Source organism: Cinclus cinclus, chromosome 2, assembly GCF_963662255.1.
Source record: "Cinclus cinclus chromosome 2, bCinCin1.1, whole genome shotgun sequence".
Classification (NCBI taxonomy): Eukaryota; Metazoa; Chordata; class Aves; order Passeriformes; family Cinclidae; genus Cinclus; species Cinclus cinclus.
This window is the reverse complement of record NC_085047.1, coordinates 86,996,781-87,023,529: the sequence shown is the minus strand read 5'-3', so window position 1 is coordinate 87,023,529 and position 26,749 is coordinate 86,996,781. Positions and strand designations below refer to the sequence as shown.

At 40.1% G+C, this 26,749-nt stretch overlaps 1 protein-coding gene across 1 annotated transcript; it reads left to right on the top strand.

The window, feature by feature from the left end:
* Positions 1-821: 821 nt before the first annotated feature.
* Positions 822-26,191, top strand: CRACDL (CRACD like). Its single transcript, XM_062515024.1, has 10 exons — positions 822-888; positions 1,871-2,036; positions 5,003-5,138; positions 5,515-5,679; positions 6,294-6,362; positions 9,529-9,762; positions 12,007-13,582; positions 23,208-23,404; positions 25,046-25,178; positions 26,046-26,191. Exons 1-10 carry the CDS (start codon positions 822-824, stop codon positions 26,189-26,191), a joined length of 2,889 nt encoding a protein of 962 aa, XP_062371008.1.
* The last annotated feature ends 558 nt before the right edge of the window (positions 26,192-26,749 follow it).

The window sequence follows — 26,749 nt, the reverse complement described above, 5'->3', positions numbered from 1 at the left end:
AGAGCACAGACTACTGCACCAGAAATATAATTTAAATTAGAGATACAATGTCTTCAGGCTTTGGACATGCACAGTTTTGCAATTATTTTTTAGTTTAGAAACCTTAGTAAGCAAAGTAATATTTTGCTTCTGAAAAGTAAAGAAGAAAGAAGAAAATAAGAAAATCAATTTTATTTTCACTTGTATTTCTCTGTTAGTAATTCTCCCTAGCTGTGTTATCTATACAAAAAGAAAGAAATAGAAAGAATCACTAACTTGTCCCAAGTTTCTCTGGGAGGAAGAAAAACTACCATCTGTAGAATACTTCAAATTGGATGTAAATAAGGAAAAAATACATGGGGTTCTCTACTGTTGTTACTTGTGCACTTACTCAAATGCTGTAATTTTGTCATTTTGTCTCTGGTCCTGAATGGGCTGAGAAAGGGAGAATCAAAGAAGCCCACCTCCTCTGATACATGTTTTTAGAGACATTCAAGAATTCACCAGTCAGTCTTCAGACAGGAGAGGCTGGTCAACTAAGCTGTCATATACTAGTGTTTTCTGGAAATGGAAATAGTTTGTGTAATCTATTATACTTTAGCCTAGTAAGTATCATATAGGATATTTTTATATATTATGTATGTTTTATTTATATTTATGTATAATATATGCACATATGTTTAGACATGTATGGAGACATTAATTATGCAAGCATACACATAATATTCTATATTTTTATATTTTAGTAACTTGCCTGTATGTATGTATACAAATATATAGTGAAGTACTGTTATGTTGTTGATACAACTAACACTTTTTTTACCTCCTTTAGTGATTGCCACATGAGTTCCTCAAGGATAATGGACCCTAAAATGAGAGAGGCTGAAGGAGATGGAGAGGACAATTCAGGTATAATTTCTTCCTTGCCCAGTGAATGAAAAGTGCTGTCACTTCTTGAGCTTCTATGCCTTAGCTCTGTCATGGAATTGAATTCGTTTGTTTAGAGAATGCATTCTGCCTTTCTCTTCACCTGTCTCCAAGAGCTGTTGCATGTTTTTAGCATTTTCAGAAGCTTGAGATAAGATTTTTATAGCATCTTGGGACCAAGCTAACTTTTTTTACCCAGCAAGATCCAAGAGTGAGTGAAATGCTGACAGGGATGTCTCGGTGTGCTGTCATGCCAACTTAAACAGGCCAGGCACAAGTTGTTGGAATTCTTGTGCAAAACACTGATTTAATTTAAAATAATTTCCTTCACAGAGCTGCAACTGATCCTAATTTAGGTGTTTTCTCACTAAGCAGACTACAATTGCTTTTCAAGGTTATTGCTTGATTCCTAGATGAATACTCTGTGATCCATTGAATCTTGTAATTAGGATTCAAACTATTCTCAATGTATTATAAACCCAACATTTTAAAAGCATTAGCCTCCTGACACTGTGCATTCACCTATGTATGTCTTTTCTATATTTAAATTGGTTTTGGTAGCATTGCTCAGTTTTGGTTGCATTGCTCTTATTATCTCTATTTAGCTTTCTGAAAAAAGGCAGTGGGTTTCCAAGGAATAATTTCTTTTTCATAATTCCAGGCAGTTGAGACCAAATTTTTCCTTCACAGTTTAATTACCTCAAGAGGCAACTAGAAACTCTGCTCGGAATAATTCTACATCACTGGATATTTCTTATGTCTCATAAACACTGCAATCCATTCTCCAAGATAAAAGTAATTTCATACTATCAGTACAGTCTTGAAAGAAATTAATGCAACAGTGGACTGTGTTGCATTTTCCAGGAAAAAAAATCCACTTATGGAAAAAACTATAAAGAAATGTTATTGTTCAAAAATTTGCACATGCTACTGGTTGCATCTTCTTTTATATTTTTTCACTTAGGAAAGAAGAAATCAAAGTTTAAATCTTTCAAAAAGTTTTTTGGCAAAAAGAAAAGGAAAGAAATGTCATCTTCTGTGAGCAGCAGTCTGAAGTTGTGCCAGTCAACAAGTGATGTTGCAGCCTCTCATGACACGCGCATTAGTTATGATTCTGAAGATGAACTTGAGTAAGTCTTTGGACTCTGTCTGGAAAACAAATACAAAATTGCTACAATGTTTGTAGATTAAAGGCACCCCAAAATTGCCTCCTCCCCTTGTTCATCATGCTGTATTTTCAAATAGTTGCTTTTCCCAGGAAAATACAAATTAAAATGGTTGATGCAAGGCAAATCAGAGGGGAATTGGATGGGTTGTAGCAAGAAATATTAATGAAAAAAGCTTTCATTTAATCATAAATAAGCCTTGGGTTATAATTTCAAAAGAACGTAATTCCCATCTTCAAAAATTAATTAGATAACCAGTTTATATCCTACCAAGATTGTCTTATGCCCCTAAAATGTAACTACTAAGGGTTGTTAGGGAAATTTAGATGACTAACCATTTATGCCAGAGTTTGAAAACACGGAAAGAGTGGTAGGATGACTGCAACTGAAATCAGCAGGATCCAGAGGCTCTGAAGCCTTTTGTTTCCTCTATATACATGGGATTCATCTGACCAAAGGAAAAATGTCTGCATTTGAGTTACAGAACCACAGATTCATAGAATGATTTGAGTAGGAATGGCCTTTAGAGATCATCCAGTTCCAACCTCTCTGCCATGGACAGTGATAGTTAGTTACCTTTTATAACTTTTACAAGTTATTTGCCTTTTATAATCAGAGAGAGGTCAGTATTACTAACAAAGATTGTATCATCCTTATGCATGAAATAGGCTCTGGAAATGCCTACATCTCCCCACTGAATGTAGACAGGAGCCTGGGATAACCACCTCCAATGTAAATAAATGCAATCTGATGTCTGAAGTTAGACCAGATGAGTCCCATCCTGTGTACCTCTTTGCCTCTGAAAACCCTCTCTTCATCCAGACATTGCAAAAATATTACCCACTATGAAAAGTAACCATGAGAAGCCCGGTCCAAACATTCAAATATGTCTTTGGATGGAGATGTGGACTGAAGAGCCCCTTGGATAATTAAAAAGCAAGTCTTTACATTGGTGGATGTTGTGCCTCTCAGAACAAGCCTCCTGGTCCTCAAGCAAGGGGTGCTGCTGTGTCCAGGAATGGGAAAAGAAATCATCCCGGCCATTTAAAACGACGTTATTCGATGTGGCCACCAGGCAGCGCCAAACAACCAAAAGAAATTATTAGCAATTACTTTTTTTTTTTTTTTTTCCCCTTGATGGTTTGGTTTTGTTTGCTTTTTTCTTTTTTGCTTTCATGGCATTGGCAATTGTAATGTCAGTTAGTCCAGCCTGAAGCCCTCGGAATTCTGGACTGCCACCAGGTGGTGTGTAGTGCTGTTGTTTGACAATTTATTTACAAGACCTGAATGGTGAGATTTTCTTTCCCCCATGTATGGTGTAACAAGGTCATGCCTGAGTGGGTGCTATCTCTGGCTGTTTTGGCCACATTCCTATGCTGTAACCCGAAGGGTTGTTAACATTATTGTTTCTTAATATTTATTTAGACAGTCAAATACCAGGAAATTATTTGAAAGGAAGGAAAATTAGTTTGAACACTCTTTATCTGGGGAGACATGTAGGCTACCTCCATTATGTGTCTCTGAGGGATGCATCTGCTAGAAAAAAGAAATGAGGATGGAATTCTGGTATAAATGTGCCCATGCACCGACACTGCCTGTGTGGCTGGTGCCCCTGTTGAATGTTGGTTTGTGGAGCACCACTGCAGCCCTGACTGGCACCTACTCTGCAAATTGCTGTAAATCTGTCTGACCTTGGAAGCATTGCACTTAGATAAATTGCTCTTCTAATGTCTCTAATGCATTAAGCAGGAATAGCAGGCTTTCCTTCCTTCTGCAGCAAGAATGTAGATCAACTGTTTCCTGCTATTGTTTTATCAAACATATTTATAGCAGCCACTATGAGGGAAAATGTTGATGTCTGCCATGATTGTTTGTGTTCAATGTCTCTACGACAGTACCTAGGATCCAGAAATACAGTGATTTTGTCTTTTCTGCTCAATTAACTTGATAGTTACATAAACCCAAACAATTCTCTGTTCTGCACTTATTCACCATTTCATAGCTCCCTGATTTTAACAATTTGAAAAAGGTAGTCTTACAAAAAATGCTGTGAGCACATATTTCTTTTTCCTGAGCTAAACTGAGGAAAATGAGCACAAGAAACCTCCTAGCAGCTAGCTGTCTCTCTGTGGGCTTCCTCTACCATTCTCATAAGGAAGCAAGGTGCTCATATCCCACATTCACCATTTGCAAAAGAAGTTACATAACACATGCATCAGAAGTCGGAAACAGAATGAGAGAAACTGCCCACAAAGCATCTCCCACTTCCTCTAACTAGACCACAAAGATTGTCTATGGAAAAATGTTTCCCACAGGCTCATAAGAGAAGATCCAAAGGATCTTGATATAGAGCACAGCACCTTTTAAGGATTTATGCAAAGGATTCCATGTGAGGACTATATTGCCTGAAATGTTTCTGCTAATGATCTATATGGCAGAGATATATTAAATGCTGTACCACTTTTAGATAGCAAAAGGTACTTATTCTTCCTATGGTAAAGGTCACTCATTTGCAAGACATGGTCTTGCATTAGCAAGAAGTCTCAGTACAGACTCATTTATGTGAACTCTGTTTTGCAGCTGGGCTTGCCTGTGGCACCGTGACACCACCCAGCTGCTGGCTTCCACCCAAGGGGCAGTAGCTTTTTCCATAAGACATAACTCATCTTCTGGGGTTAAACTGTCTTTAACCTTAATTCAGTTTGTTAAAATGACAGATAACAGCATTTACAATTTTTTGTTTGTTTTCTTGCTTTTAAAGGTGTTATTTAGTTTACCCTGAATGGCTATATTTATGGAGAAGTCTGGAATCTTGTTTGTGATGTGTGCTGTGCATCCCTGTCTCCCATTCCACATTCAATAGACCACTTGAGTTAATAGAAATGGCAAAAAAGTTTGCATGTTTTCACTCATTTGTTATATTAATCTAGGACACATAAAGGCATTATGGGAAGCAGAGCTTTGTCACATGATAGCATTTTCATCCTTGAGACTGGGCAAGAACCTGCAAGGCCAGTAAGAGTGTTTTCTCAAGAAAACGTTTCTGATCGGATTAGAGCTTTACAGGTAATTTAAACAACATAAATGTTTTTCAAATGCAAGAGGTTGAATGTCTTTCCAGGTTTTATTTTTTTAGTAGTATTTTTGGTTGAATGTTTGATTAGTAAGTAATATCTGTCTTCAGTTTACATCAAATGTTGCATTTGTTAATTAGACAGCAGTGTCCTGTCTAGGTTCTACATAAATGATAGTTGAAAAATGGGTAGTTTATTTGGCTCCCTAAGAGAATGTGTGAAGTCAGATGTCCTGGACCCTGGATCATTCACTTGTGAAGTTAAAATAATGGGAACTCATTGACCTTAGCTAGAAAAAACGTTCATACATGATGGAGGGGAAACCTCCATCACTATTATAAGCTAATGTATTTTATGCCACACTGAAGCTGAAACTCCAGCCTACCATGAAATTGGGACCTCCACCTCCATTTGGACTTCATGCAAAGCGAACAGAGGATGCTGGGACCAGTTCTGAAGATGATGGATTACCCAGGAGCCCTCCAGAAATGTCTTTGCTTCATGAAAGTCTAAACTCAGGCATCAGAACAAGAGTGAGTAGTTCCAGTGTTGACAAAAATGAGTGTTTAATGACTTGTTTAACCTATATGTGGATGGCAGAATGAACTATTGGTTTTACGTATCCCTATTTTACCTCTGAGCAGTTCAGAAATACCTTACTCAGATTGGGAAAACACTCTCTCTTGTAAACAGCTACTTAGAATCTGTGTTCCTTTTAAAACATAAATACCACAGTAGAAAATGCTGAACTAGGAAGAAGAGTATGTGATTGTGTGCATGGATGGGAATGCTGTATTTTTTATAGACTATAAGAGCTGCCAGGCATAAAAAAAAGGCTGAAAAATCTGTATTCCACCTTGTGTGTGTTGATAAGAGAACTCTCTAATGTTTTTCTAGGTTGTCATTGGAAAAAGAAACATGAAACAATCTGATTTTTTTAAAATTATAGTTTTGTTAGATACTATTTCATTCTTTATCTGCATGTCTTACACTTTATATTTGCAGTGCCCTTGCTAATCTGAAACACTATAGAGAAAAGTAACTTACACTGTCAGTACCTTTATGCACTTTGTGTAGATGGTTTCTGGAATTATATCTGCCTTGTTTGTCATCTTTTACTGAATCTTTTCCTCATTCCATCCCACAGTTCTCTGACTCTCACAAGCGCCTTAGCTCTTTGAGTTTAGCTGGAACAGGCAGTGAAGAAGAAGAACAGGTAACTTCTGCCAAATCTATTAAGGGACAAGTAATTACCCATAGTCGTTTTTAAAAGTAATATAAAAAACATTATTTTGTTGCCTGTTTGCTGCAAAAAACCCAACTTTGTATTCATGTAATTGCCTGCCTGTTTGCTGTTTTAATGTCTGTCTATCTAACATAAAAAACTATTATTATTTATCAACATAATTCTGATGCAAAATAATCATCCATTGATAATAATTAATGTCTCTAGAAAAGCTCATATCATTTAGCAAACCTAATAGACATGATTTAATCCCCAAGCAATTTAGGAACAACCAACCAGATTCAGACAGTGAAGCAGTGTCTGTTTTTTTAAAGATCGGAAATTGCAGTAAAGGCTACTTGAGTTACATGCATAGGATAAAGGAGAAAGCTTATTGAAGAGATGGGAACAAGCTCTAGATCCTCTGAAATCTGCCCAGACCCTGCTTTAATTGCAAAGTTACTTTACACTGACACAAAATGTTTGCCTGATGATAGTGGCTGACATTGCTGCTTAGAGTCTGAGTTCAGCCTTCGGTCGGATTCTGGCTATGAATTTTGCTGAAGTGATGTTTTTCAGAGATCAAGTATAGGCACATGGATGGCTTTCTTCAATCAGCAGCCAGCCATTCTGGCTGATTAAAGGGCTGTTTTGAAAAGCTCTGAAGAGTCCCTTTTAGCTGTCCACAGCTGGAGTCATCGTGGAAACAGCACAGGGGGTAGAGAGAAGATCATTTTCTAGAAATAGGAGGAGGGGTGGAGGGAAATTGCAGAAATTAAATCGAGAAACTAGTCTTGCGCTGACCATTTCTCGGTAATTATGCAAAATGTATTTCAGGACCAGCTGCAGCAGGGCTCAGCAAAGATTTCTGGCCTTACTTCTTAGATTCCACATGAAGCTGTTTGAAAAAACTGCTTATATGCAGTGCAATATTAATATTTTTTAAAATAAAAACAACAGAACTCATGAGGTATTTCTTGAACGCTGTTATGGGCTCACTGTAATTGTGCCCAGTCCAGATGCATGTTTGCTAAGAGAGGATTTATGTCTCCCTGTTGTTCCATTAACATTACTTTGTGACTCACTTGCTGACTTCTGAGTCGTGGCAGTGACTACACACTTCCACTTGCCCTATCATTTAGCTCAGCATTCTCTTCATCTCATGCCAGTTTGAGAGTGCAGCCAGAATGTAGCTCCATCCCAAACCACAGGATCTACTACCTGGCATTTCGGAGAAATTAGCCCTGCTTCTGGAAGTCAGAGGAGACCAGTTCACAGGGCTGAGGAATTTTGCACAACCCAGTCCTGAGGTTTTGGGCAGCAGTGACACCTTGCTGTGTCTTGGCAGCTTTTCTGGACTGAAGAAAGTCTTCCTGTCTGGGCTTTGGGGATGGGGTTTCCTCCTGGCCTCCCATCTTGTGCCACTCAGCATGAGCAGCTGAAGGATGACTGAGCCATGTGCACATGAGATTTGGAGAAATGGGTCTGCCAGCTCTTTCCTTCTCCAGTAGGCTTTGTCAAAGCCAGACTTTGTGGGACAAACAACTTCTACAGCTGGCTCAGTGCTGGCATTCACTAAGGTTGCTGAAATTTAAGAAAGAAACCAGATTTTGGATTTTCTGCTGTAATGGCCAACACTGAGCACTGCCAAGGAGAAGACATGGAAAGTTCTCGAGGAAAAGCAGGAGCCAGAAGAAAGGCAGGCAAATAATAACGTGCTTTGAAAGAGAACATGTGCTGTGTCTTCATCATGGAGCTGAAATGTCAGTGTATTCACTGTTAGGTACTAATGTATAATGCAACCACCTGTCATTTGTTGTACATTAGTCATGTCTGACTACTAGACTGCAGATATTGTAGAGTTAAAATTAATGAGAGCATCCATTATTCAGCATGTCTGAGTTACCTGCTTTTTCTTAAGTAGAAAGTATGATTAGAAGGTGAATCCAGCCTCTGCTAAAATCAGTTTTCCCCTGGCCATGGAGCAAGCTGTAGCAGGCCCTCCCTACACTACACTCTAGAGTATCTTTGGGTTGCAGTGCATATTGCAGAATTCTACTTGCAGAAAATGCTGATGCTTTTTCCCTCTCAAAATAAAATGAACACCAACCTGCCCTGCCCTTCTCCCATCTAACCTCCTTAGTAAAATGCCACTTCCAGAAGAAAAGAAAGAATAAGAAAGAAGAATGCCCACAGAAGAAAGTGTGACAAAGGAGGAAATCTCCAAAGAAGTGTACCAGAATTTCAAGCCTACAAAGGGAGTGCTGTCAGGAGTTTGCAGGTCATGTTGATGGTGTGGCAGATAGTTTGGAAATATTATTTTGCCTATTTGCAAAACTCAATCTGAGAGAAAGGATTTCTTTTAGAGTAAATGATTCATTTTTTGAGTAATTTTTAATAAATTTTCCAGTGCTATTTTTGCATCATCCCTGGAACTATGGTAGTTTTTGGTGAAGCTCACAGGCAAGTTGAATTCCAGCTTTGTGAAAGTATGACACCCCTTGCAGCATTCAGGAGCTTCTTTCTGAATGGGTTATTGGCCTCTAGTAGGAATTATCCATCATTTCCTTCCCCAGAATAGTCTACTAATGAAACTTTACATTTCCAGTAAATGCAGATATAAATACATGAGGTAAAAACACAAGCTCACTTAAGTGTCAATGCCAGTAATTCTTAGTTCTTTTGTCTTTGGGAGGGTATTGAAGAGTTGGAAGGGGCCTGTTGACATATAGGAAGCTAAAGATGCTCAGCACAAAACAACTGTGGGTAGGAGCCCAGACAAAGATGCTGGAGGACAGACCCAGAAAGGAAAATCGCCCTTAAGTTCTGTAACTGAGTGCTCTTCATAAATCTGTTGTCTAAAACATGCCGGCCTTGTATTTGTGTGCTTTAGATCTTCAGTTAGATGGGATTTGCTCCTTCCCACTGGACAGTATGTCATAATATTCAAGCAGCTAAAAATGCAGAATTGCTAACACCAGTAGATCACATGCAACATTAGGAAATGCAATGTATTTTAAAGAAATATCAAAAAGAAAAAGAGGCAAACTTAAAATGGTAATAAATATGGCTACTTATTTGTAGAATTGTTATTTTTGTGTCTTTGTTTCTTTGTTTAATTCTCCATTTGGGGATTTTTTATTTTTTTTTTTTTTAGATTACACTGAGTTCTTCATCTAGATCTTGCTCTACAGATGGTCAGCTGTTCACTAGGCATGGAAGTACCAATACTGAGTCTCCCCGGACATCATCTGACAGTACCATCTCCCCTACAGCCAATTTTGACACTCCACCTGAGCTTTCTGCTTTCCTGGATAATTCTGCTGCTAAACACAAGCTTTTAATAAAACCCCGGTACCAGAGATCCAGTAGAATGAGAAAATTTTCTCAGGTACATGTGAAAATAAACAATGTCACTTTTGACACAAGCCTAGAAAGTTCTTACTGGACTTTGCACTTCAAACTCAAACATGATAAAGTCAGTTTGCTGCATGGATATTTCATTGGGTTTTAATAGCTGTTATCTGACAAGTATCTGAAGTAGACACTAGAAACAGATTAAATATTACAAAGTTACCTGCTAGCTTTTGATGCAGTGGTTTATGCAACAATTTCTTCGTAAATTCACTGTGCAATTCAATGTAGTATCCTGTTTGTGATGCAGAAGTTTAACTGACTGCTGCATTTCCTACTTAAATGAGGTTTTTAAGCGTTATGATGAACTTGTGTACTTTTCCTAATCTGGAATATCCTGTAAAATCTTGAGTCTTTGGGAGACTACACATGGGGGAACTGTTTTAACTTCCAAAATATAATTTGTCTTATATTTTCAAAAAGTACAGAAAGAGTAAGTTTTGGCCTATTAATTTGAGCCAAATTCTATACATTTAGGCTGTTATAAATTCAGACCTCTTCCTGCCCCAAAACCTGTAAATCCTTTACATGCCCTACAGAGATTTAAAGTAAGTCTTAAACAGAAAAAGAAAAAATGAACCCACAATAAAAATGAAAGTGCATACTATTTTTAAAAGGCTATTAAAAAGTGTATAGTATTGAAAAAAAATCTTTTTTTCTAAACTATTCTTCTAAACACAATTTATCTGATCCTTTGTCATACTTTGTGAAGCCATAGCTTAGTTTTTCTTCTTTCTTTCTTTCTTTCTTTTGTTCCTCTCTTTTAGCACTAAAGTTTTCAGCTTTTACTGTAGTATTTTACTTTATTGTTCATGGGTTTTTTCAATGTTTTAAATACCATAAAACCATCAATTTGGCTTGCTTATTACCAGAAATATTATTCCCTCTGTCTCAAAATATTACTAGCTGATATTCTGTATTTCTCCAAATCTGTGAGTGACCTTTTAGCTCAGTAGGGCACTGCTGTGAGCAGCACAATGATGAGGCCAGTTATTTAGAAAAACACACAAAGCAGTAATTCACCGATCAATCCTTCTCTTCCATTCTAACATTGTTACTAAAATATGATTGCTTTGTCCAGACTGCCTATAAACTGCCAGCTGACTGAGCCCTTCTGGATTCCCATGGAGAATGTTCACATGTTTTGATAATACAATTTTTAATATTTCCTTGCCCAATTCTGCCTGCACACCTTGGTTCTGGCTGACTGGTATCTTCTGCTTTTATGTTCTTGTGGATATGGATTGTGAATGCAGGTGGCATTGCAACTTTTTTTTTTTTTTTTGTAATTGCATATGCAAAACAATAAGTCGTAGGCACCCTAAAATATCCTTTAAGTGCAGTCTTTGTGTTCTTAGAATTAGGGCCTACATCCAAAGTATATATTTACCCAACAAACTATGGTGAAACAGTGAGCTAATACAGGCACCATATGAAAAGGCATATTCAGCAGCTCAGTACTGTGCTTTCAAATAATCCTGTGTATTTAGCCAGTCCTCATATCAAGTTTAATCGCAAGACTTCACAGATAACTACATATGAATTTGCCAACTTTTTAACTAAACATGAATTTATAAGCTTTTATCAAATAGTTTAATTATTGAAAGGAAAAAGAAGATTTTTACACAAAGGAGGCAAGGCTGTAATGCTGTATGACAGTGGAATTAGACATAAGACTGCCATATGGGGCAGATGGGGCAGATACTCAGCTGGAATGGAGTGTCATAACCAGATGGATTTGTTAGGCTTTTGCTCTTGCTTCTTTGTACCCTTTCCTCTTCAGAGTCATGCTTCAGGAAGAATGGGTTGTTTTATTTTTAATGCTACTATGGAGTAGCAAAACACAAAGAGACATTTTTCTCTTTCAAGTGTTGCTTTTTGACTAAGAGCAGCACAACATAGGCAGTATGCCCTGGAGAATCAATAGCCAAGGACAGTCCAATGGCCATTGTTCTGATAGACTTCCCATCTACAAAGCCATGAAAGCACTAGTTGTGCATAAGGAAATGTCACACATTGCTTTTATATTGGTTAAACGCATTATTCCAGGATCTGCTTAATTAAAAAAGCATCCAGTCTGTAGGTTAAGAAAACTGCAAGTTCAGCACTGGAGGCTTAAGTATTGCCTTTCTCTCTATGATCTCAGCTGTAAATGTAAAGATGAATAAGAAAAAAAGGGAAGCTGTACATGATGACGGTGCTTTCTGAATTTCTTTTACAGAAGACCCAGTCTGAATCTCTGACTGATTTGAGCTGTACCCCAGAGGAAGAAGAAGAGGATGATGCTGTATTCAAGCCCAGCAATCAAGAACTGCCATGCAGCACAGCTGCAACTCAGAATTTGGCTTCCTGGCCAAAACCCAGAATGCCTGAGGACCTCCCCCCTGCTTTGAGACCTGTGATGACTCAGCCTGCTTCTGAGTCTGCTGTTGGACAGGAAACCCTGCTACCAGAGAATAAGCCGGAGGACTGCCAACCAACACTGGAAATGACATGTGAGGAGTCTGAGCCCTCATTGCTGTCAGAAGGCAGAGACTCTGCAACTTATTCCTATTGCAGTTCAGACAGAGAAGTACAAAAACAAGAAGATTCCTCAGAAACACTTGTTTTATTGTCTGGGGATGTGTCAAATATTGTAAATCAAGAAAACAAGGATCTGCCTACTGTGTTACCATTAAATAAATTACCTTCTGAAGAAAATATTTCAATTAGTAAGAATAGTATTGTTTGCTTGGGAAGGTCAGAAGAAGTTAAACAGAAGGATGATCAGGTATCTGTGGAAATGCCCTGCAATAAAGGGGCAGACAAAGAGTTTACTCTATTGTCACAGTCCAGCCAAGAGGTTTTCATGGGTTCTTCCCAGCCCACAGACTCATTCCATGTTTCACATCCTGCTTCCTCAATGCAGATGGCATCATCTACTTTCTGCTCTCTAGAGAAAATAAAGACTGCACAGGAGGCAGCTGCTTCTGATAAGGAGAACAGCCAGTCACTGGTCCACAAGGAGGAACGGTTGGGGAAGAAAGCTGAAAAAGCAGTCAATGAACTCAATGCCTTCAAAAAGTTTTCTGTTTCCTCTGCATGGGAGAGACCAAGCACCAGAAGCCTGTATTTCCCAGAAAAATCAGACTTGGAAACCCCATTAAATACTGGATTCTTCCTGTCCAAAGCAAAGGTCTCCTCAAGAAATGAGAAGTGGCAAGATGACTTCCAGAAGGGATCAGATATGGATGAGGAAAAAAGCAGAAGCAAAAAGGAGACTTTGCTGCCAGAGTCCTACTCTGAGAACACAGGCCAGCCTACAGAAATTTTGGCCGGTTATGTTTCCCGAGCTGTTGATGCAGTACCAATGCCAAGCAGTTCTTCAGTGGTATCTCAGAATCAGCCACGTTGTAAAGATAAAAGTCCTTTTCAAGTGAAACTTAGATCCACCTCACTGTCCTTGAACTATGGAGACAATTCACCACCAGAATCAAAAGGGATTAAAAGATACAGTGCAGAATTTAATTTAGAAAATGAGGGATTGAATTCCTTTCTAAGAGGTGATAAGGCAGAGATCAGAAAGAGAGACAATACAAATACTGGTGATTCTTTAAGTGAAAAGATCAAACCCAAAGCAAAGTCCTCTGAACAGCTTAGTAGCAAACCTCCATTGCCTAAAAAGCCAGTATTGCAAAGCATAACTGTCCCAAACACTACTGCAAGCAAAGAGAAGCAGGACAAAGCTATTCACTCTTCTGAATCCAGAAATGAAGACAGAGACCTGGAGAAGCAGTCAACCTCTTGTAAAGTGCCTGGTAAGACTCTCAAAATATTGTAAAGTTACCTTCACTTGCAAAGAGTCACCTTACCTTTGAGAGAGCATGAGGCAGCACTGTTGTGTCTGCCTGGTGAGTGTGAGCTGATGGCTCTGCCTTCAGTGATGTTGCTCCCTTATTTTCCCTTGCTGAAAAGATTGTCAAAGAGACAGCAGGGAAGAAATAGCAGACAGAATAAGATATTTTTACCTCTGATTTTTGAATTTCAGGGTATTGTTTAAAGGATGTTCAAAGTGACACTTAAAAAATAAAGTACATGTATTGGAAAACAGAAATAGCAAGCCAGTAAGCATCCCCATTTAGAGCTGCTGCATGGCAATTCAAAATCCAAGAGCAAATATTAAGTGTGGTGCCCTGTGCAGGATGAGTGACTCAGACCTCTAGACCCCCTTTTTCACCATAGCATTGGGGCAGAAATGCAATGAGGCCCCATCACTGCCTGCCATGTTAAACACACCATTTATTTATTGCCTCCTGTGAGCTTTTCTTATTTATTTATTTATCTGTCTTTATCATTACTCATTCCTTGTTTAAAACAAAAATTAACAACCCTGCAGCTTCCTAGAGTTCAAAGCTAGGAGAGACCACAAGATCATGTCTACTGCAGATTGTTATATTTCACTCTGTTCTCTGTATTATATAATTGGGTTAGAGATTAAAAAAAAAAAAAGTCAGACCTCTGGAGACTAATATACTGTGGGCTGCAGGCAGAGAACAGAAAAGACTGGAAGTGGCACCACTGTCTGAGGTCTTTGCGATGAGAGTAAACAAGTTAGGTGAAGCACACTTAAGCAGTTCTAACAGGAGACCTCTGCTGTTCAGAGAACAGCCAAGAGGGGAAAAAAATGAATCTTTATGTCTTCTGATATGTGGAAGAAAACTCTTCCCTTGGAAGACTTCCCTGGACTTGTCTGGACATGGGTTTGATGTTAAGAATGTGAGAAGATGCTGGCCCAGCAAATAATAGGCTGTGTCACTGCAGAGCATCCCCACATCGGGTTGCCCTTCTCTGATTGGGATCAGGCTCTGAGTTCTGGAGCAGGGAAATACCAAGACAGAAGATGATCTCAGGGCATGGGAGGTCACTTGTCCTCTAGGGTGACAATAGTCTCTTCCTGGCCCCAGAGGCAACTTGCTGATGCTCTGAGTGACATCTGATTCCAGTTGTCCTCTGCTATGGCATCACAGACATTTTTGCAGGACTTTGGTCATGTTTGGTTTTATGTTCTCCCTGCCATCAGAAAGAAGGGGATTCATTAAGATCCAAAGCTGGATGAGGTCCCCATAGCCATCCAGCTAGAGCCTCCCCACAACCTGCAGGCAATGCAGGATATATCTAGATAGATATATAGATGTGTATATAATCTGAACACTCCCTTTAAAGGCATTTTCCCCCCTGTGCTGCCCTGAGTAGTTGATTATTTGTAGTGATGCGCACATCTCTGATGGACTGAGATTTTGGGGAGGATCATAGTAGGACAAGAGTGGAGAAGACAGCACAACAGGGTTGTTCTGGCAGGGTATGGAAGAGAGCAGTGAGAGTACCAGTGCTTCCTCACACAGCCCTTTATCACACACATCCCTATTGCTGAGTCCCAGAGTGCCTGCAGATGGACTGGAATGTCTTCCTGCAGTGAAAGACAATGGGTGCTGGAGAAGGAAGAGAAGGAAGAAACGAAGGCAGGGAGCACATTTCTCCTCCAGGCTTCTCCTGTGGCTGCTCAGCCCTAGGATGAGGGAGACTGCCCTGAGACACAGGACTGCCCTCTGCAAAATAAGATCTGTAGGTGAGAGTTGTGCCTTGGTCTCCCTGATAGAGAAGCAAGCAATTGGAGTTTGGAACAGGGTTAAGAAATCCTGCTTTGTTCCCCTCCCACTGAGAGTATTACACCTAATCTGTACAGCCTGAGGTTGTTTAAAATGATATGGTTCAGATTGGTCTGTGATGGCAATTAGTTTTCTTCCTTATCTACTGCCTTCTTTAGACACCTGACCAAGCACCTCCTTGTGCTAAGTTGCCACATCAGCCTGACCTTGGGTGAATGAGATGAGCCATGGGTGAATGAGATATGCCCACCTTCTCTGAGTGCCTTGGAACCACACCAGCTTTATCGGGAAAGATTGGACGGTGACTTCAAAAACTATGTCTCTCTGTGAGGCATAGGAGAATCATGGGATGCAATGAGGACCTAGTAGGGTAATAGCCCTGCCCAAACATCATTTAAATATCTTTGAAAAGTTTCTCTCAGCTTAGTGAGTCAGGACCTTATCTTTGCAGCTGCAAACAGGAGAAATCTGACAAACACAATCAACACAGCCCCTCATGGATCATATGTGTCTTATCAGGCATCTCTGGCCTCTGGATCTGCCTGGACACTCCTTTTTTTTTTTTTTTTTTTTTAATACTTACACCCACCCAGCCCTCTCCTAGCCCTTGAGTTCATCAGCCTTTTCAAAGAGCTGTGGTCACCATCAGGAGACAATTTATGCTGTCAGAGAGTTTATTCCCACTTCATGTTAGCAAATCCAAGAAGACAAGCTGTGAAATGGTGACACAAGGGGATGCAGTTCCCTTCTCATGTACACTCATTTCAGAAAAGTCAGTTTGCTGCGTTATTGAGGCCAGCATGAGCAATGTGGTTCATTCAGTTCACATTTTAGCTTTTCAACACTCTTGGTACCAAAAGAACAGGAAAGCTGATGGGGTGCTGGCTTACCACACCAGGTGAAAGCAGCACTCCTTCTCCCCAGAGCTTTCTGGGGAACTTTCTGGGGAACTAGTGAGGGTTTGCTTTACATCTCTCAGGCTGCAAGGAAGCTCTTTAATGCCTGTGTGAAATTAGTCACCCCAGGAGGAGTAATTTTTAAGTCTCTGGAGCTAAAGGCACAAGTCCTTGCAAGATTTTAAAAGGTTAAGCTGTGTTGTTTGGAGTTCATACACTTTGCTATAAATCCTGTAAAGGGCAGAAATAATTACCATATGCTAACAGGTTATTACAACAGCGAAACCATAAGCAACACTTGTCTGAATCTACATATTAGGATAAACAAAAATCAGCAACTGAAGAGCTGTAGTGGGGAGACAACCTCTGAAAAGAGAAAAAGAGCTCAGGGAAGAACGATAGATGTTATGGTGAATGAAATTGGTGTGTATTGTCTGGAAAATACAGGCTCTGGAATGACAAGAGAAGTGTTTTTCTCTGCATCAAGAAGACATTGCTTTAATGCTGTCCTGGCTACAGCTGAAAAACAAGCTGTCTCTTTTTTTTTTTTTTTTTTTCCCAAAAGAAGTTGCTTTCTCAGTTATGTCAGGCTATTTTGCAACATGGCTGTTTTCCAGAAATGAAATAGACTTTGATGCAAACAGCATTTTCTTTAGTAGAAAAGATTCTTCTGGCATCAGTGGTATAGATTCATTCAAAAGTCAAATACCTCTCAGAGCAGCTTAGGGAAGCAACAAATGTCAGAAATACATAACCAAATCTTTAGAACAGCTTTGTCTGAAATTAAGGAATTGGGTCTGTATGCTGAGATGAATGCATGTAGTGCTTTAATAAACAAAGGGAAATATGTAAGCCAGGATATTCTAAATGCTATATGCATTTGTAAGTCCTTCTCAAAATAACTGGAGTTTTATAAATGAGCAAAGATACAACAGTGTGGAATTAAATATGCATGCATAAGCAGTGTTATAAAACAATGACACTTACATACAGAGGGTGTTATCTGTGTAAAGTTGTTTGGATTAGTTTTGAGTATGTTTGCTTTTAAAACACTCAGGGAATCCACAAGCTAGCTTGCTTGCTGTTAGTGGTTTGACTTTCAAAAGACTCTAAATTCTGGCTCTGACCTTTTGCCTGCACACATGTACAGCAAGAATAACCACTCTTTGCAGTCCCTGCAGTCATAAGGCGTTCTTTTCCAAGTATGAAACTTACATGTCATAAAAAACCTCTGCTACAATTTATGTGCAGAGAGGCTTTTAGATGTAAAGAAAACAGGTCTCAGATTTAAAGAAATCTGACGCCATCTCTAAAAAAGACAAAGTTAATCCCTAAATCTCAGGGTAATGGTTAAATATGCCTTTGCTGTGTTTATCCACATAAGCAGCACACACATAAAGGTACATTTGAATACATGAGGTATATCTTTTACTTTCTGTGTGTGTATAATCCCATGCACAATAACAAGTCAATCACAGTTCCTTTTGTACATCAATGTATTCTCTTCATCTTACTGTTCATACAACCAGTCCGACACACAGGATAATATCCATGTATCAGTGAGAAATATACACATTTATTTCCACAATATTTAGGCAGAAGAAATTTCATCTATAAGATCAGAGCTTTAGTCTGAGGGAAAAAAAGGAAGTTGTTTTAGTAAGATACTACGGGAAACAGATACCTGCATTAAATGGGGTTGCAGCAGGGGAGATTACCCCTCTAGACAACCATTGAGGCAACCAGCCCTGATGCTTTCAGACTTAGTGGTGGAGAACTCCGGAGATTCTGATCTGTAGGAGGGAATTGAGAAGGTGGCTGTGCTTCACTTGGCTTCAGAGCTATCCTCAGTGCTTGGTCTGGAAGCTGTGGAAGTGGTGAAGAATGCAGACAGAACAGCTGACCTTGTGACTGTCCCATGTATGTTTGTTGGCTGTGGGGAAGATGTGAAGGGAAGGCTTCAGCAGCCTCTGGGTATGGTTTCAAGTGGCAGCAGAAGATCTCAGGAGCTTACATTAATTGCTGGCTTTAATATATGGTGACATTATGCACAGACTGGCTTGACAACTTCTGACCCGGTATCTTTCCACTGTTGGTGGCTTATCCCAAGGGGAAGAAGGGGCTCCTCTCTTTCATAAAAGCCTGAGGCCAAGCCAGCTCCAAGGAAACCAGGGAAAGATGCAATCACAAGGTTAAAGCTGTGAATGACTGAGAGACAAATTGCTGCCAGCAATATCCTTTATTAGCTTATGAAGTTATTAAGGAATTAATTGAATAGTACATTGTTTAAAATAACATGTTGTAATATGAAATGGACAATATTATTTAGATTTTAGTTTTATTTTGAAAATCTCTCAAGTGTAACATGGAAAGAAGAGGTTCAGCCCTGCTTCAACAAAGGAGAAATGAAACACAGAGCATTTGTGGTGGCTGTGGTCTGTCAAAAATGACTAAGCTTTGCATGGAAGATGACACTGTTTGCATTTTGTACTTCTTTGCTATCGCCCTAAGAGTGGCATTTACCAGCTGGGAGTTTCCATGCCAGTTGCTGTGCATGTGACATGCAGCAGAAGCAGGAATTAAAATTGTCCTTTTGAGTACTTTTGGTTCCACTCTGGCTACTCAGTTCCTTAAATGGTGTGCTTTGCCATGTGGTGGACCATAAAAGCACATGGACTATCCCATGACTAGATAAGACAGAGCTTGTTCAAGATGATCAGTCTTGAACCCAGAAAGATGTGTGAGCAGCACTTCCCTTGAGAACAGTCACTTCTTGAGAAAGCTTTTTGCCTCTTTGTGTCCCTTAGGGTATCAAGAGCTTCACAGGGCAGTCTCAGGTCACCTTAAACTGCCAGCTCTCTTCACCATGCTATCTCCTGGATTACTTCACGACCTTTCATCCTCCTGGCTGGAACAATGGTGCATATATACTGCCAAGAAATCTTACCTAATTGGAGTTGGAAGGATGTTAAGGACCTCTGGGCAATGGGAAGGATAATAAATAGTAAATATGCCTCTTCCACCCCTTACAGTAATTCTGGCTGATGGATGTGGTAGCAAATCTTGTGTGGGTTGCATCTGATTTTTTTTTTTTTCTGAAGATAAGGCACTCCCCCTGCCTTGTCTGCCTGTCTGGCTTTCTGCAGCAAAGACTCTCAAAGGAACAAGGGCAGAATGTAATTGCTTAAAGATATAAGAAAGACTCTCCCTGCAACAGATCATTTCTTGATCCTCTGTAGGTGATTCTACTCCACTGTCCTAAGTTGGCCTGTACAGATACATATAAAATCTTCAGGATTATGATAAAGAGCTTCTGTTCCTTACTATCAAAGGGTCATTTGGATATCATCTCATATGGAATGATACCTGGCTCTAATTTGTCTGCCTTCTAATTGGCATGACTAGGATGTCTGGCATCTCATTGGGAGGAACTGTCTGAAGAGGAAGAGTAAGAGTGCTTGGTGCCTTCGTTAGAGCGTCTGCCTTATGAAAAAATATTGCTATAATACCAGCCTCCAGACATAACACTGCAGGACTGGGAACCCTGTTGTGACAGGCAATGCACAGTGAAATAACAGCAGGATGAATCCTAAGTCCATGAGGATGACAGAGAAATGGAAGCACAGGTAGCAGTAAGATCATTACATGTAGTGCAGTAAATAAAGCCTGGGCATGGCATTCATTTTGTCAGTGTGGATGGTGTGGTGGAAGCAGAGGAGGAACAACCTTGATGTTTACATAAAGCTCCTGTGGTGTGACAGGGAAAATTGGACAAAACACAAAGCGGGATTTGGAGTCACAGCAACTAAGATGTACATCACTGGCAGCATCAAGGCAGAAGCTAGGTTCCCAGTATCATGAAGAAGTGTGGGTGGATTGAAAAGGACCTTCAGGATAAAGACATTGGAGTTTTTAGCACCAAGGCATTACAGATGGTGAAGGAAGGTAAAGAGGTGGTGGAAGAGGATGGATGTGGTGGTGTGTGTGCGGCTGTACAGCTGAGAGATGCTCCTCAGCTCTGAGGAACACGGGACATCACCTTCAGTGGTGGCAGCTCATCTGTGTGCCACAGGAGTGCTTTGGGAGCTGATGAAGCATAGCACCTGGTTTTACTGGGCAATGTACTAATAAGTCCTGCCCAAACTTCCCACCACCTGAAAAGGTGCAGATGGTTGCCAGCAAAGGAGGGAATGTGATGGCACATGTATTAGCAGACATCACATCATTTCAACTTGTGGTTTTACCTATGAAGATCCTAATGAGGTTTGTCCTAAGATACTGAGAGAAGATGGGCTAGCAGACTTTGACTTGCTAGTGGTTATCTTGGAAAGCTGTGGAAGTTAAGGGGCATTGACTGAAGTGTACAGAAAACCATTCCAGGTGAAGTGGTGTAGTCCTTCCATGTCAGCTGATGCTAACACTGTTTCATCTCAAATGCCAGTTCTGACCATTGTATTTGAAAGAGATTTGACCAAACTAGGACAATTCCTACAAAAGAAAGAGTGATCTAGAGAATATGATTAATCAGAGAAGTTTAAAAAATAGGGAAAACATGGTCTAAGTCTTCAAATGCATAACAGGCTGTTGCAAGGAGACTATGAGTAATCTGCTTGTGTCCATAGTGTGTAGGAAAAATAGTTAAGGATTTAAATTAGAGCAAGGAAGATTTAACTTACCCAATAGACAAAAAAAAAAAAGAAAAAAAAAAGAAAAAAAAGTAAAGTAGACAAAAGGAGTTGTGTCATAGGATAGGTTGCCTAGGGAGACTCTGAGACCTGTCTTGTTTTTGGAGAATTAGATACACATTTGTGAGGACACAATTTCTATGAAACTGATCTTTCAGCTGATCTTGCTTTGCAGTTGAAGGATAGACTACATGACTTATTGAGATCTCTCCCAGCCTCATTCTTTATTATCCTATAAAATGAGGTAAAAATGAAGCAAGGAAAGCCAGTGGAATGCAAAAAAGACAGTGATTGGAAAAAGATTATGGGAGAAACAGCTGTTGTCGTGCAAAGATGGGGGTTAGGTGGGATGCAGAGAATTGGAGTAACATGCTGTGCAAGAGGGAGGGCAGCTCCTTCAGTGTTCAAGGGCCCTGTTTTGTCTGTGCTGCAATTGCACAGCTGGACTTCTGAGTTGTTTCTTCCAGAACTTTTCCTGCAAGATTGCACGAGGTGAATGTGAAGGGAAATGCAAGCATCAGCTGGCAAAACATCTTGCTTTGGCATTAAAGCATGGAGTTTTTTATTTTTTTCATTTTTTAGCTGACACAGGCTTTATAATGTTCTCTTGTTCAAATAACTACTCTCTCTCTGGTGAGGTATAAAAATGACTTGAGAAAATCCCTGAGCAAAGCAAGTTTGTGGGCTTTCATAATATGCCTGTGTTGGCAGACTCCAGCTCTTGGGAGTGCATCATCCCTTTTATCTTCCATGCCTTCATGAGGCATCTCAAATGTGCCTTCAGAGACATTTGCCTGCTTTCCTTTTCAGGGGCACATTCCACCAAACTAGACCATAGCACTCCAGGAATGTGTCTGACAGCTCCACAGGGTCCCATGGCCGGCTCTACGTCAGCAGAGCAGCTGAGCCCCCAAGGGACCCTAGGGCAGTAATCCTTTCTGGCTGGGTCTGCCTCCTCCCAGGTCCCTGAACAGGATGCTGACTAAGTAACAAACTTTTCCAAAGAGTGGAACCACACATGATTTGAGGACAAGAAACTTAACTTCTGCTCTGAAAGAGCCTTCTGTAAATTTTGATATATCAGTGGCCAGAACTGGCTGGGAAAGATGAAATCATCCTTCTTGGGTCTAAGGTTGTTAGTCCTGTTCTTGTTCCTCATTTAAACTCTACCATTCATCGGGAAACTCAGTTTTGTCTTCAGTGTGAGTCAGAAAATGGAGAATCAGGGGGATAGAGCTGATGGAGCTGCTGAAGTTCTTCTCTTGACCAAGTTCTGTTCAGTGAATAGACAGGATTTTCCTTCTCAGAATATTTGCATACAGGGCATTTCTCTTTCCCATAACCTTAGATTCTGCACGTCCTTGGGCAGCAGTTGTGAGGTCAGCAGCGTAGTAGCTCTGATTTTTTTTTCCAGAAATCATAGTTTTCTTTTTTTTGTTGCTCAAGTCTCATTGGAAGTTACTGGCCTCAGTGAAGACCATGGTCAGTATCAACAGGGATAAGTCAATGTAACTTCACATCAAAAGACTGGAAACTCCCTCTGGTTTTAGCAGTACTTCTGTGTGCTCAGACACCACAGACTGCTGTGCACAGGCACCCATGGCACCTGCAGACTCCATGGAGCTGGGTGGGCGGCTGCTCCTAAAGGGGTGGAAAAAAAGCAGGAAGCAACTAAGACATGGGCTGCTTCTGCATCGGGGAAGCTGTTCCTAAAGAGGTGGAAGGAAGGCAGGAACCAGACTAAGGCATGGGGTGCTGCTGAAGAAAGAAGAGCGGGAGCTGAGGGCAGCCACCGTGGGGAAAAAGTTAGCTTTGCAACACTGCAGTCCCTCTATGTCTACCTTTGAATTGTCTGCTGCTTGTCTCTAAGATACTGTGGAAGAGGGAGCGGAAGGGGCAGACCTTGGAAAATGGGTAGATTAGTGAAGTTTGATTCATGTTTCTGCATCTCACTCATGTGAGGGCAGTGACACTGCAACTCCAGCTGAACAAAGTGCAAAGTTTCTCACCAGTAGAATGATTACTTAAACCTGTGAGCACAGGAAAATTGCCCTCTGGAGACCAAACTAAACAGAATTCCTATTTATCCAGGCTGGTTTCATATCCTGGGACCAATCAGTATACTGAGAAAGTATGAGCTGAAGCTGATTACAATTCTTTTTCTTATAATCATGTACATAAATAATCTGTCAACAGAGAAAAGTGTGCCTTCCCCTGTGGCTGCCAGAGATGCTGGAAGAGATCCTGACACTTCTACAGAGCCAGCCTGGATTTCCATTGCAAGGCAAAAGCAGAGGGGCATGCATCAGGAGAAGGAACTCGACAGAGAAAAGCTTGTGGCTCCAGATAAGTCAAATACAGAGAAACAGAATAAAGGAAAGGAACAAACAGAGGTACTTGCAGTACAAATTTGTGATGCTTTTGTATCACCTTCTGTAGTATTCTTTGGATCTGTGCTATGTTACCAGTCATGCCATAATGATTACAGATACTTAATGAGTGTAACTGTAACTAACAAAGACACTGCTCTCATAAATGTGTTACAGATTCAAAGTTCTTTGATTGTTCAGATAGGTAATTTTGTGTCTCTAAGAAATCCTGGAACAATGTGAAGTGTGTAAAATTTCTTGGCATACCTACCAGATCTAACATGTGTATTGCATGCTAAAATGCCCAAAATGAAGTGCTAAACTGTAGTCTTTGATCCTCAGTGCAGAGGAAATATGTTCTCTCTGACTATCCTTTTAAGCACAGGCTTTAATTCAACTTCTTATACCTCCTGACTGATTTAACACTGATTGAGCAGCTTGGTCCCAGAAACTTCTGGGTAACAATTTTTAGAGCCCTGAGAAATACAATAGCCCTGAAACAGGATATAAATAATTTTTGCACCTGCAGAGAGTGCCAATATATAAATTCTGGTTCCCTGTATATGGCTAATTCAGAAGCCCATGTGGTGCCATAGACTATGGACTGACACTGCCTCTTCAGAGATCCCATGCAAAGCAGGGTGATACCTGTAGCAAATGATCTTCCCAGATGGCACAGCTGTGCCAGTGGAAGTGCTTGGCATGGAACCAGAACACTAACCTGCTGCCTGTTTCGTGTCCTGCACAAATAAGAACCCTGCTCTGATGCAGGAGCATGTGTGTCCTATACCAGTATGGGATTCCCAGTGCAAATGACCTACTTTCTTGCTTCAGGTGGTACTGTTAGAACCCCAGACAGGTGTATTTTACCCTGGAACAAGAGATGATTTCTAGATAATGAAAAATAGCAGTGGTTAGGTTAACAAGAAATAATAGCTAATAAGATGTCTAGGTCAACTTCTGAACTGCAGTAATGCCCAACATGATCCCAAAATACAGCTTCTATGTCAGAACAGGAAACTACAGATTTTAACTGGCAATGATCTTTGAAATTCATGCCATGCATTTTATTTCCCTATAGCAGCTAGCAGAGAAACATGCCAAGATGCATCTGACTGCAGCATGTGAGGCTTGGTGCCTCTGTACTACTCCCACTTTCTCTTTCTTCCACATGGCACCAGGCACTATCACTTCAGGGTAGTTTTTTATATTGGCAAGAAAATCTGTCGGAGGATGTGTTTGACTTCTTTTTTATGAAAAATCCATTTACCATCAACTGTCCGAAAATACAGTGCCCTAGACCACAAAATTTGGGAGATGGAAGGAAAACATGAGAGAATGAGGCTGTTTTCAAATCCTGTGTTTGCTTGTAGAGATGTGCAAGGGACTTGGAATAAATTTTGCAGTGAAGACTATAATTATCTATTCATACCATTATGAATAGGAGATATGGAGGGATAATTTTAATTTGTAAAATTGATTATCATGGATGTTCCATGAAAACACTGTGACTTTCTGAACAGGTATCAGCTCAAGGGAGAGGACTGGGACCAATGTCTGCTGAACTGTGGCAGGCTCCCCATTCACTACTTTGCTACTTGGTGTTCTTCCAAACTGAACTCATTCTCCCTGAATTACTTGGATTTTATCCCTCTCTGTGCCTAGGGGCCAGTGAAGCAACAATGGGGCAAACCTTCACACTTGGCACCTAAAACCACTTCTGAAGAGCAGAGGAGAGACATGAAGCCTGAAGCAAAGACCCTGCTGAGGAGGAACTCACTGTCACATTATGTTCCTGGTAAGAAACAAAATTCTTTAAATGTAGGCTGTTATCTCACAACCTTGTCAGAAGAAATCCTGCTCGAGTGTGCTGCAAAAGGAGTAGGGGCTAGATCCTAATCTCTTCCTCAGTCCCACGTCAGCCAGGGCAAAGAGTTTTCTCAGCACTCATGTCTGGGGTTTTATTTGGTGTTTTATTTATTTATTATTTTATTTGAGGTTTTATTTATTTATTTGTATTCTTTTGACCAGCTTGATTACAAACAAAAAAGTAAAAAGGGGTAGCCAAAAAGTTGAAAGAAATGTGAATCAAGAAGTCCAGGTCCTTTCACAGGACAGAGGCCCAAATGCACTATCCCAGTATAAAATGTAAACAAAAATATTTACAATAGTATTCAATTTAAATGTGGCTTCCTCAGCAAGCTGAGGGATGGTGCGATCACAAACTATCTGACCATCAGTCCTCCCACAATGAGTTTGTTGTAAATCTCTTTAGTAAATTAAAATTGGAAAGAAGGGCAGAAATTTTGAAGTAATAAAATTCCTGTGAGTTGGGGGCTGAGTAAAGGAGGAGTTCACAAGAGAATTCTTTAGCTAATGAAAAGACTCTCTCTTGTTTGGGGTGGGTGTTAACATGGGGCACAGCAAGGAATCCATGTCATCATGTTGAGTTTTGATAAATTTAGGGATCAAAAGATGCTAGTAATGAGAAAAACGTGTTGAGAGCATAGAATGGTAATTTCCTCAATAACTTATTGCACAAGAAGTTTCCATGCAAAATGTAAGTATTTTCTACCACAGGGCAAGGCATGGGAAGTATCTAATTAAAGAGGATGTTTAGTTGCACAGCAGGTAAGTGTAAAATGTCCATGTGCTTTATTCACAGTAGTGCCATCACCTGCACTGGTGGATAAGGAGGAAATAAGCCACTTGAAGAAAGCCAGTAATGCTGCTCCAGATCAACCATCATGGATGGAGCTGGCCAAAAAGAAGTCTCAAGCTTGGAGTGATATGCCGCAGATTATAAAATAGAATGATGCAAATAAGTAGCATCTTTCATAATTAAGTCAACTATTTAACTGATCTCCTACAGACCAGCTAATCACAGTGAAGGATCTCTTGATACAGAAGGGTTTTATTACACAGCTGTGGAGAAAGCGTGCAATAGGTGCAGTCAAAAAGTTTACCTTCAGTTTTGTAGCAATCAGAATTGCAATGGCAATGGATTACTTAAATTATGCTAAGGACATACTTACACTTCGGAAAATAAAATTTTTGCCTTATGTATTTCCTGCATTTTCTGCTTTTAATGATGTTTGTATCCAAACAGGATCTTTGCTGAACTTTGCTGAACTTGTGTTGTTGCTGGAAAATTCTATTTGTTATGGTTTTCTCTGTTTACAGTTATAAATTGTGCACTTACATCCTGATTCTTGTGATGTGTTTCACTGGAATCTCATGATACTTTCTACCAAAGCTGTTGAGTCTGTGGAGGTATTCCTGAAAAGCTGCTAGTGAGTACTCCATTAAAATGTGTTGCTTGAGCTGCAGGTTTGCCTAGCTAAGCCAGTGGTACAGTTTCTGGGGTTA

Excerpts from the sequence above, each read along its gene's own strand:
- CRACDL (XM_062515024.1), top strand. The coding sequence starts at position 822 with ATGAGTTCCTCAAGGATAATGGACCCTAAAATGAGAGAGGCTGAAGGA. Across the intron at positions 2,037-5,002 it reads GATTCTGAAGATGAACTTGA|GACACATAAAGGCATTATGG; the intron begins GTAAGTCTTTGG and ends ATATTAATCTAG. Across the intron at positions 5,680-6,293 it reads ACTCAGGCATCAGAACAAGA|TTCTCTGACTCTCACAAGCG; the intron begins GTGAGTAGTTCC and ends TCCATCCCACAG.